The following is a 12853-nucleotide window of genomic DNA, read 5'->3' on the forward strand; positions in this document are numbered from 1 at the left end:
ATGTCCGACACGGATTGTTTTCAAATTTGCTACACTTCTTGGCCTTTTTGGTCAAGATCAAAGTGTAGTATCTGTTCTTCAGATGCTGCACTTCCATTTCTTGTTCTCTTTCCGTGGAGGAGAAATCCTTCACGACTGAGACAATTTTTATTTTTGTACCTTTTCTCCACGTTAAAAAACGACCCTGGTGTCTAACTCTGTCCCGTGGGGAGGCATAGTAAATAGGTACACTTATAGATCTTTATGAAAATTGAGTGGCACCTATTAAACTTCTCAAGGTCAAGTGGTTCCTGAGATATGACTTTGACCTTTTTACGAAAAATGTCAAAAAATGTGAATAGTGACCAATTTTAAAAGACGATATCTCAATTGTTTATTGACCTACGAAGTTCGTTCATATATCATTCTAAAGTACTTGGATTCATGTACAATTTTATTTGGGTATTTTTTTTTTTTTTTTGAGGTCAAATAAAAAAGTTGACCTTGACCTTTTACCTGACTTATCTCAAAAACCTGTATTTTAATTTTGTTTTTAAATTTTGGCAAAAGATTTGTCTATCTTAGGACAATATATATTCCGAATTTCATGATGGGCCTTCCACTAGAACTGTTGCTACAGCGTTTTATAGAAGTGGGCACAATTCAAAATGGCAGTATGTAGTACCTGCTCCTTCATCTAAAATATTTTACTACTTCACAATATGGTCAAGTTGTATATCTTTGTAAAGCTATTTTAATACTGATTAATGTTCACATGAGGACCATTTGGAATAGGATAACTTCCATTTTTTTAATGTGTTGAATGAATAAATAAATAAATACTTCAATAAATACTGAAACTGGATATATAAAATATCTCTTTCTAAAATTTTAAATTGCTACATGAAATAATAATGATAATACATGTAACACTCAAGATGAGAACCGAAACATAATTGTCCAACAAGTTTCAGTTATGTCTTTGTTTCGTTAGTGTTCAATGATAGGCTCCAAATGAGCACCTGAATACAACATGCAAAATTATCAATAATAACCTAAAGGGTCAACTTGACCTTGCACATGGTGATGTTTTCCATACCAAGTCTACAATATGTCCTCCACAATTATTCTGATAGTCTGGGTCATTTGGGCTAAATAACCTTTTCTCTATTGGGCTGAGATATGGTTATGTGTAATTATAGGTGGTCCACTCACCAAGATTTTACCATCTCACAGTATTAGAATAGGTTAAGTTTTTTTTAGAGCTCCCCCACTTCCCATAAAAATAAAAAATAATTTGTACGATGTATGTATCCATGATCAAAAAAATATTGTACACCAAAAATCATGTAGATTGATCAAGTATTTTTATTTTTAAATAAGAAAATCAAATTTTAAAGAGTGACGATTTCACGATACCATCTTAAGAACTGTCTGAAAGAACCAGAAATAGAGATTTTAGAAAGCCATTCTTAACATGGGGAAAAACATGGGAAAAACTCAAATTTGCTTAAAAATGATTTTTTTTTTTATAAAATAAAATTACTTCATTAATTTACACAATTTTTGGGGTGTATAATATTTTCTTTCCGTCATCATACAACATTTTCATTATTTTTGTCTTTTTGTGAAATGGAGGGGTCTGGACAAACACATGAGTTAGTTTATTGCTAATTGCCTGAGTCAGCCTTACCAGAGAATACTAATCAGGGCTGCTCAGACAGTTTTTGTAGGCCAGAGTGTTGTGCCTCTTGAGTACTGACTTTTCAATCCCCATCTTCCAACCTTCTCACATCTCTCCACAATAGGAAGGAGGTAAATACTAACTCTTGACATCTTTTGCCGCATCCCATTCATGTTCATCTCACAAAACTTGGCTGTCTGCCCAAAGTTGTTCAAAACTTCTTAATGACCACTAAGTAGTGCTCCATAGTGACCATTCATTTTCATCTACAATAAACACTGAGTGTAAATGACCTTTTGGCGGTATTGCAACTCCCCACACTCATTGGAATCGGTACAAAAACACTTTGGTGATTGTCTCATCAGTAGAAAATGTCTTGCTGAATAAACTTCACACTCACTGGACCATAACCACCCAGAATTTTTGTCTGTGGGATTATCTCAAAAGATAATGACTATTCCTGAACTGAAGATGAGGCATCATAGCTAAAAATCAGGGTAGTGCCAAGATCTATCACAGCTATTGACTATTTTGCAAATGCAATGCGGAGATACACAATTGGTGAACATCATTGAACAATGATAAAACAAAAAAAAATGTTGGATATCTGTAACTGAAACTTGGTGGACAAATCAGGCATCAAATGAAGTTTATTTGTAACAATTATAATTGGATTGCAGACAGAATTGTAATTTTTTTTTTTTGCTGATTAAAGGTGTGTCATTTTGCACGAGAAAAGGAGGATCACGTTAGATTTTGTGTTATAAAAATGTTGCCTTTTTTTCTTCTTTTTTCTTAGTAATGATTGAAGTGTTCAAACAATGTAACGTTTGTTGTTTAAATGGTTATTCTAATCGATTCAACATCTGTTTTACATGCTAGCGTGTGTTGGAAAACTTTTAGAAATTGACTTCCAAATTAGTTTATCTCTGGCCAGATCTTTATTTATCCCTCTTTCTATCAAATCCATCCTCATCACTTCCCCACATGTTTATTTTGGCTTTCCCTTGTGTGAACTGTTTTACATGTACAAACCAAAGAATTCATCTATTCTTTTAACGAGACCATACCAACAAAGTCTCCTGTTTTGCACACATTTTCCTATAATGTCCAGGTTTAATCTTTCTCTCAAATCATCAGATTTAAGCCTGTCTTTAATGCTTGCATATGATTTTAACATCATTTCTCTCCATGCAATACATTGACCCTTACTGGCTAGTTTTCACTTCCATCCATAATCACACTGCATACACATGCTTGATACTCCTTGTTCGACAGTTGTAATGCTCGACTATTTAGTAATGGAATAAAATGATAGAGTAAAACGAAGACGATGGGTTCATTTTTAGCAGCTTTGTAAGTCTCACTTCTCTTATTTTGTTCTTTAGTCCTTACATTCAATGAGTAATGTTTCTGACAAAGGGGGAAGAATTGCTGTATTTTAGATCAAAATCTATCCATCTAATACTTATCATTCGATAGTTTGTGATCTTGAAGTGGTATTTTTTAGCTCCTTACATCAAATGGTTTCATGCCTTGTCTGAAGCGATTTCCATTAAAAAAAAAAAGTAGGCGAACTTTGTCTATTTTGCTGACTTTTGTTTGAGTAAAAATAGAAAAATATTACTTTAAAGTAATGTTCAGAATTTTTGAGATGACGATTAATAATTTGGATTATTTCAAACTACTGCTCTCATCTTGTACGTTAGGTTAAACTCAGGGACTGGTACAAAATTTTGAATGACACACTCTATTTAGTCTACAGGGGTAGTTTGCTCTCATTCCATCAGTCATGACAGAGTAGAAGTCTTGAGTAATTCAGAGAGTAATAGACCTCTTCCCATTCCTTATATTACTTTTCATCCAATTGTTCACTCGTCAGATGAATGGACGCACACGTGTAATCAATATTTTTCTGGAATTGTTGTCTCTTTTGGCAAAGTCTCCTCCAAACCTTCTGCTGCTACCAGATCAGGCTGTTTGAAGTTACCAACTTTCAGACAAAAAATTCACCAAACATGGATAATGTTTTTTTCCCCTTTTCTTTTGCAAAACTCAATCATGTTCTGCAAAGCCGAAAACAAAAACAATTCTTTTCTACAGAACAACCAAAGCAAACCAAACACCATGAATGAATATTTAAAGATATAAAGAACTTGAAGTATAAAATCATCCAAATGTCTGTATTTGGCATTAAATAACCTGGAAAGGGTTGATATACCGTAAAGCAAAAGCAATCTACTTTAAAGAATAATAAACATTTCACAGAAGCAAACCATATATGGTATTAATACACGGATAAAACCCTGTTAGATATTTTAGCCGAAAATGCCCTTTTTTGTTTTTTCTTTAAAATGTTCAGTATGATAAAGAGATTAAAGATAGGATTATCCGAGAAACATAAAATAATGACTTATATTGGTAGCAACAAAGATTTGTTAATTTTATACTGAACACATTTTATACTAAATTTATACTGTCATTGAATTGACTATTTAAATAGGCATTAACATTTTAATTTAATCGTATTATTTCGGTTGATGTAATCTCTGACTTTCTTCAGGTGTATGTCATCGAACTCTGGAATGTTTCTATCGAACTTGGTAATTTGGATGGAATTTCAAACAAAATACTTTTTTTTTACTTCACGAGAGTAGCATGCTCTCATTCCATCAGCCATAACTGGATAGAAGTAATTTGCAGTTGTATTTTTCTGTTGCCCACATTGAGAATTGAACCTTTAAACTTTAGGAGAATATCGCTTTACAATTGAATTTTTCCTAGTACTCTAATCACTACACCATGTGTCCTCCCGAGTTGGACAGAAACATTCCCAAATTCGACAAGATACACCTGAATCAGGTCGGAGTTACATCAACAGAAACGTTGTGAAAATGACATTCAAGATAAAAATAGTCCAAAGAATCCAGATAATATGAATAACGAATCCTCATCTAAAAAAATTCTGAAACATTTTGTTTTAATATTTTTCATAGTACATTTTACTTGAATGTTTCAAAAATATACATTTTATAGCTACAATAATTATTCTGTAACAGTCTATATTTATAAATTTATCTCATCGAAAAGATCAAACTTTATTTCTGACTAGCTAATTTTAATTTGTTATTGTTATACCATTCACAGCATAATGTGTTTTGCTACAATTTATTTCTAAAATTACTTGATTCAACCATGACAAAATCTATATTATGCAACATTTTTAACTAATGAACAAGAAATTCAAATTAACCAAGAGGAATAACTCCTATTTTTAATTGTAGAACAGAAAAAGTTCTCTTACAACTAGAATTTTTTCTTTTTCTGTGTAAGTTTAAAAGAATGTATAAATGAATAAAACTAAAATGACTTTGATGCATGACGGGCAATGTTGGCGAAGTATAGCTAGTTAAGCATAAAAATAATGAAGTCAGACATAGATTTCTGCTAACTCGGTAGATCCTCTCATATATGGCAACCCTCAGCTTTTTTTTTTTTTTTTTAATCAAAATCAGCTTTTTTTTTATAAGAAAAAGCTGATTTTCTCTCTTATAACAGATTTTGCTGCAAATGTTAATTTTGCTGTGAACACTAAAACTTCAAGCAATTCATGAGGGGGTGGGGGAGTTAGATGATTTTAGTTCAGCAAAGAATGATTCTGTTTTCCACCACATATGCACTCTGTGTTTTTCTCTTAATTTTGACTTAGTTGAAATTAATTGGAGTTATTTAAGAAAAATGTTATTTTTTTGTGCTGTCTCCCCTCTCTCTCTGCGCGCGCGCACACACACACACACACACACACACACACACACACACACACACACACACACACACACACACACACACACACACACACACACACACACACACCTCATGGGACCCAGGTTGACAAATTTATCTAGTTTTCAGATTATTTTACCATTGACCACTTTACATCCGTGATAATTAAAAATTCAATTTTTTTTTATTGAAATTTTAACTTACTGTAATTAATTTCTACTAATTATAACCAGTTCTAATTTATAAGGAGTCAGCCATAGTTAGTAGATTCTTTCTGAATCGAATAAGTAAAATTTCTTTCTCTCTCAAATTCCAATTTTACATCTCCCTGGCATAGGTGGGGATGGAGAGAAATTCAACTGTAGTATGAATTTCAGCATGCATAAATATTTTTCGTTTTATTTTATGGAGGCAAAAATAAAATGGAACTATTTTGTGCGAGTTGGCTGATATTCTCATTAGGATCTTTTAGATGAGATTTCTATCGGTTTTCTCGTCCTGTAAACAGATTTTTGAACTCTATTTTAAGACATTGTGCAGGTGTAAACTGACCCAAATTTTGTCGTGCTGCCTCGGAATTGGAACTTAGAAAGCATAAGCAGTGTTTTTCGTTGCGATTATATTCTATGTGTGGATAGATCTGAAATGCTAGGTTTCTGTGTTATCCGTCATTGAAGCTAATGCTAATCAACTTCTTTATTCAGAAATGTAAGTGCTCCTTAAAAAAAAAAAAAATCACTTTTTTTTAACCCCCACAATGGATTTTCACTTAATTCACTTCTCTGCTTCTTGGTTGAAATCCACTTTGTATATAAAAGACTTATTTCTGCCAAATCACTACCGCCTTATCTCCTTATTTTTCCCTTCTTGTTTGGCTTGAGTTTCTTTCTCTTCCTCTATTGCATTATTTTTCTTTCTCTTTTCCTGTTTTTCTGTTTCTTTTTCTGTCTTGCCTTCCTTTTCCTTCTCATGACAGTTCTTTCTGAAAACCGAAAATGTTAATTTTGCTGTGAAACGATGCATGATAGGGATAAGTGAGTTAGATGACTTTTGTTTCATCAAAGAATGACTTCCTGTTTCTTTCTCCTCACATATACACACACGATGTGTTTCTCTTAATTTTCACTTTTTTTTTAACTTAAACTGATTGGAGTAATTTAGAAAAAAAGGGAGATGTTGAAAAGTTTATCTTGATTTCAACTTTTGGCTACTCACATTCCTGTTTATTGTGAATATTTAACATGTGCAATGGGTGTGTGTGATAGGGCATTATTCTATACATGGGAACAATAAACACCATCCTGACGACAGGATTGCAAATAAGATGACACCAAACTAATATAAAAAGTGTGTTTTTAGAAAAACAAATCTGAGTTTCATGATTGGCAGGAGCTACTTTAATAGTCAACCTGGGAGACCTGGTTAGCATTCTTCTGATGTTGTCTTTTATTTCCGATAATAGAATACAATATAATCACTAGGGCTATGAGAACAGCATATTCTTTTCATTGTTTTGACTCTCTAGTATATATCCGACACAGTTAATCAACTGAGAACCACATCACTCTATATAAAAACTTATAAGATATCAACGGATACACACTCGAGAGTCAAAACAATGAAAAGAATATGCTGTTGTACCAGGATTATGTATATATAGCTGTTATAACTAGGGTTATGACAACAGCATATTCTTTTCATTGTTTTGACTCTCAAGTGTGTATCCGTTGATATCTTATATGCTTTTATATAGAGTGATGTGGTTCTTGGTTGATTAACTGTGTCAGATACACACTCTAGAGTCAAAACAATGAAAAGAATATGCTGTTGTCCTAGCCCTAATAGTCACTAACCAAAGATGAGGTATAGAAAGAAGTGTACCATAAGAAAAATTAAACTAGTAATGAAATGTTATTACAAAAGTACTTCTACAATAAGAGAGCTTTTACACATGCAGAACAAAATCCTGAAGTTATGTCATTGAATTTTCAAACACCTTTTATATTTGTAGAATCGGTCACGAGCAAATCAAAAGCACTAAAATATAGAAGTTATTTTTTGGTTGATTAGTTTTGGAGCAGCCCTTAATTGGTCATTTAGAAGCCCATTTATCATAATACTCAATGTTTTCTTATGGGTGAGAAGACTAGGGTTAAATTCTTGGTCGTCCTACCAAAGAGTCGAAAAGTGGTACTTGATAAGCTTTTATTTAAAACACTTACCATTATGAAAAGCTGAGGATCAAGGGTAAGTGAAGTAATCATGGGGAAAGAGTGGTGCCTCCCTTACAACTGTGTGTAGTAGCTAATGAAGAGGTGGCACCTAGATTGCATTTAACTGTTTGGCCATTTGACTGCTTTATAATATATACTATTTTATTGAAGATCAGTGATCCTGTCACTTTTTTAACTCAAGAAATGAGTACTGATGTAAGTTCTTTATTTTAAACATGTCCATTTGTTCAAAACATCCATTTCAACCATTTAATGGAACATGAAGTCTGCTGATTGAGATGAGCGTTTGAAAAAAACAAATCATTGTAATGTTGTGTTTCTATATCTGTAATAAAGCTGTGTGTGTGTAAATTGCATATGTATTTAGTTTTATTTCTTTTGCGTGTGGAACAAAAGTCTGTAAAAGAATGCATTTTATATTGTCTATGTTGTGATTTGGCAATATATATATATATGAGCATTTTTTTTTCAGATTTTATGGGCCCTGTCGGTGGGGCATTAGAATACGTCGATTGCCTCCCCTGCAGAGAGTAAAAGTCCCTCAATGGGGGTCCTGGATATGACCTTAAACTATATCCAGTGGTGAGGCCCCAGCTTGTGGGCTTTGGGGAGTGTGGAGCCACCCTTTAATTACCATTGCTCCCAGGTCCACTCTGACCCGGAGTGTTAGTGCCTGTTAGGGTCCCAACTATGGGTTAAATAGAAACCGACGTGAAATCAACAAATATATTCTATTAAAAATTTTTTTCTTAAATCTTTGGATTCAGCATTAAATAACGCAAAAAGGGTTGATATGCCGTAAAACAAAAACAACCAACCAAATCAGATTTTATGGTTGTTAAATCTGGGACAGAACCGGGTGCTTGTTTTTCCAATATATCCCGCACGCAATTGATAGAAGATATGTAGTAGATGGTGTTGCGGTTTTAGCAGTATAGTTGTATTAACTACTATGAGAGAATATTCAATATCTGAAAACTAATAGTTATACTGTTATGATCCTATAGTGCAGTGGTTCTCAACCTTTTTTAGTCTGTGAAACCTTTCATCATGTATCGATGATATTCCCTTCCCCTCAGTAAGGATGGGTGATGCACACTGTTTTTCTTGTTAATTTGTATCTGCTAATTTGTCGTGCTAATTGCTCCCAGCCCTCAAACCCTGAAATTTCCCTCAGGTGAGATGGGGGTGGAGTCATTCCTCCCAGGTTAAGAATCACTGCTCTAATGACTGTAATTTTAAATGTTTTATCACCATTCAATATGTTCCCAATGTGCATTACTACATAGAAAACACACTTGGATATGGCCGAGTTTATCTGTGATGGCCTTCTCCAGTTCACGAATAGTCTGTGATAAGTTAATGTAGATCTTAATTTGTAGACATGTGTTCAATAGCACATGGTGGCCGGTAAGTTTCTTGCCTTATTTAATAATTTAGTAACTCTGAAAATTGTTCTTTATGTATAACAGGAAGAGCGTGTTAGAAAAGATTCTCCATATTTTTTTTTTTTTTTTTAACATATTTTTCTTGTTTGTATTTCTAGGCACGGATAGCATTTTTGCAAGGTGAGCGAAAAGGACAAGAAAATCTGAAGCAGGACTTAGTCAGAAGAATTAAAATGTTGGAATATGCTTTGAAATCGGAAAGGTAAGTTCAGCTGTTTTTAAGAATGTTTTCACAAGTTGTCTATTAAACATATGTTTAAATGAAATTAAAAAAAAATCTTTGAAAAACTTCATTATTTAGCAATAATATTGTATTTTCTTTGATGAAAATAAACTGATCCAAGTATGTTAGGTAATATTGTATGAAGCCTACATACATTCATATAGCATTAACAAACAGGCATGAACTGCAACATATTTATAGATAAAATATGCTTATCTTTATTGAAAAGTAAATATAGTTCTAATTATATTAGACACCAGTAATGGTCATCATATCGTATGAATTTGAAGATTCTATTGTTGACACTGGTTTCCCCAATATTTTTTTAGTCAGTTCTTTCTAGAAAGACATCGAGTACTTATGCGAGGAACTACATGAAGGTTGCCAACATCCCAAATAAAAGTGGAATGAACTGGATTCGAATTTGGGACACTCAGGTCATCAGTTCATGTCGTTAATCACTATACCACGGTCACTTCCAACAAGTGCTGGTCAAGTGGTTGATTCTCATATTCTACTATATCCAATTCTCACCATGACATGATATGACTTTTTTTATTTTACTTTAGGTAGCTTTCAGATTAAAGTGCACCGTTCCTCGATATAACACCTGATTTCTTTATGAGAAATATAGATGCAAAATATTTAAGGTTCTTCTCTACTTTGCAAACAAGTTCAGTAATGAAGAATAATTTTCCTTCTTTTCAGTGCTCCAATTTATTTTTCTTGGGCCCTCCATTTGATATTGTTGGATTCCAGAACCAAATCTGGTCTGGTGGCATATCCAACTTGGTGCTTTTTACTTGAGATAGTATTACTAGAACGTGCACCATTTCTCATATGAGCCAGTGTATAGGCATTTTTGGTGATTTCATTTGGGGGTTGAATAGTATGTTATTTTTAATATTTGGTCGGGGTTTACTTTGTCGAGTGAAGCATCCTGATGTCAGGTTATCTTGACTAATCCATGTATATAGAAACAAAAGGCACTCAAGGATAATGTCTAGTAGGCATTCAAACTCCATATGCAATTTTTTTTATGTTTCAATTTTCTCACCTTTTTTTTTTTTTTTTTTTGGTTGGTTAGAGATGAAGTATCCTACTGGATGCAAAACATTCATTCACTATTTCAGAGACTTCAGTTGAAAGATCTTTCAGAATTCTTATTTCTATCTCTTTTGCACTTGGTTCACATAGTATATTTGACAGGTAAATTTGGAAATTCTTTTTCATGAGTCTGATTGCTCATATGATTACTGGAATGATGGAAATTTTCCTAAGATTCCAAGTTCTTTTCATGTCATACATAAAATCTAGGTATTTAATTTCTCAGTTCATCATTAGGGATTTCTTCTCTGCACCTTGGTGCACTCATAGCTATCCACATCTTGGATCCAACATGCGCCTCCTCTCAAAGCTCAGACTTATGATCTATCAAAAATACTTCAAACCTGATCTATGAACTGAATTTCCCAATCAGTTTGATATACTGTTAAATAAAGCAATCAAACCAACTTTAACAAATAATGGTGGCAAGTATGAATAGATTAATGTGGTTGGGACTAGATAGATTGATGAACAGGCTTTATTTTTTTACTTGTATTTTTTATTTTTATTTTTCACATGTTAACCATAATATTTGAGATGTATTAATGTAAATGTGATTGAATGAAAGATATTGATTGTTTACCAATCAATCAAGCCCCAACTACAGAATGATCTATTTATGAATATTCAACTTAAGCTCTGGAAAGCTTTAATTACTCAAAGTCCTACATGTTTTTTCTATCTCTCATAAAAATGAGTTCAGAAAACAGTAGCCTGAATAACACAGATTATCAATCCTCATCTCAAAAATTCAAAAACTGTTTTTCATTTTTTTTTTTTTTATTGGCATCTTCCGAACACTCCCATCATCCCATACTTACATATTTATGAACACCTGTCTTGGTGTCATTTACTAAATCTCCATTAATATATGTCTATATACAGAGGATATGCTAAGGAAAAGAAAGAAAAAAGGAAACAGCATTTGGAAATTTTTTTATTTTTTATAAGAAAATATCGATTTTGATTCCTGCAAAAATTGCTGACTCCTGATTCTTTATCAGGATAATGTTCAGTAAAGATGAAGAACACTATTAGTAGAACAGTCTGTATAAAAGTCTTGATTTTCATAAGTTTTCCAAATTTAATCGAATTGACAAAAAATAGCAAAGTGCAACAAGCCATGTAAATGGGCAATTAGAAAATATCTACATAGAAACAGCGTCTGAATGTTTTGTTAAAGGTGACCTTGATCCTGGATACAATAGACATCATTGTCCCATGAAACATAAACACAAAAGATGCTGCTCCTCTGATGAGATAAAAACAATCATAGTACATCCTCCCTTGGTTCGATGGATGCCGTCCTGCTTCCAAAGATGCATCCATATTCTGGTTGATGTTTTACACCAGAAAATGCATCCTCTACTGCTAGAGTGAGGGTGCAATCACCCAAAGATCAGGAGTTGTGATGCATCTATTGCTGCCTTTAATCGTTTGGTCATCTGTAGGTTGATCAGATTCTGGAAAGCCTGTTTCATGGCGCAGTGACAATTTCTTTATTTTGTCTGTTTCCTTAAGAGTACATCTTGTTACATTGTTACTGCCCCCCCCCCTTTTTTTGGTAATAGAATCTATTGAGATATTGTTTAGAAGTTACCTTGGTGATGCTATTGGAGCACAGGGAGGGATTAGTATTAGTGTGATTGCAAGAGTAAAGAGTGGATGGAGTAAGGTTGGGAACTTCTGCCATTACTAATTAGTTCAGCGTTACAATTGTTGAGTAAATCAGTCTATTAGGCATTAGTAACTTGTGCACAGTGAGATAATGTATGGAAGTGAAATCTGGTCAGTGTTGTATGTAGTAAAAGAATGATATAATAGATGTGTAATGTGAAGACTTAGATCCAGTGATCTCAGAGGAAGATAAAATCTGGAAATTATAAGTGTGCAGAACTGAAAAGTTCATTGGTATCGTCACATTGAAAGAATTGATGAGGATTCTTGAGTCTAAAAGAGTTGAAGTAACAAAATCAGTTGAGATGAGAAAGCTAATGAAAATCCAGGAGGATGGATTTGAGAAAAAGGATAAAAATCCGGTAGCAATAAGTTAGTTTGGAAGTCAGTTTCTAAAAGCTGCCCAACACATGCCAGCATGTAAAACGGATGTTAAACCGATCATTATCTTGCTGAGATTAACTTGATAAATTGAATGCAGTTCTCTTCAGCAAACTAAGACAAATGGGGAATTCATTGAATCTGTTCCAGTCGAGACTTGTTTTGTTTTCGAAACACATCTTTGCTCATATTGATCTATACATATAATAACAGTAGATGCAAGATTAACAATGTTAATCTATATGGAAATATAGCAATTAATGTAAATTGCCTATAAACAACGAGGATTGGTATGACGCTAGCCTATTAGCATTGACGCGTTCAATTACTGTTTATA

The 12853-nt window shown here is 33.3% G+C and overlaps 1 protein-coding gene across 15 annotated transcripts in view; it reads left to right on the forward strand.

The window, feature by feature from the left end:
- The window catches only part of LOC145242380 (striatin-3-like), a 416873-nt gene that overhangs the window by 197648 nt on the left and 206372 nt on the right, over positions 1 to 12853 (forward strand). For all 15 annotated transcript variants that reach the window (XM_080105396.1, XM_080105383.1, XM_080105385.1 and 12 more), the window contains exon 2: positions 9227 to 9330. In XM_080105396.1, the coding sequence (XP_079961522.1) occupies positions 9227 to 9330 (104 nt within the window). The remainder of the gene's footprint in view (positions 1 to 9226; positions 9331 to 12853) is intronic.

Source organism: Euprymna scolopes, chromosome 21, assembly GCF_053919585.1.
Source record: "Euprymna scolopes isolate OS-2025 chromosome 21, ASM5391958v1, whole genome shotgun sequence".
Lineage (NCBI taxonomy): Eukaryota > Metazoa > Mollusca > Cephalopoda > Sepiida > Sepiolidae > Euprymna > Euprymna scolopes.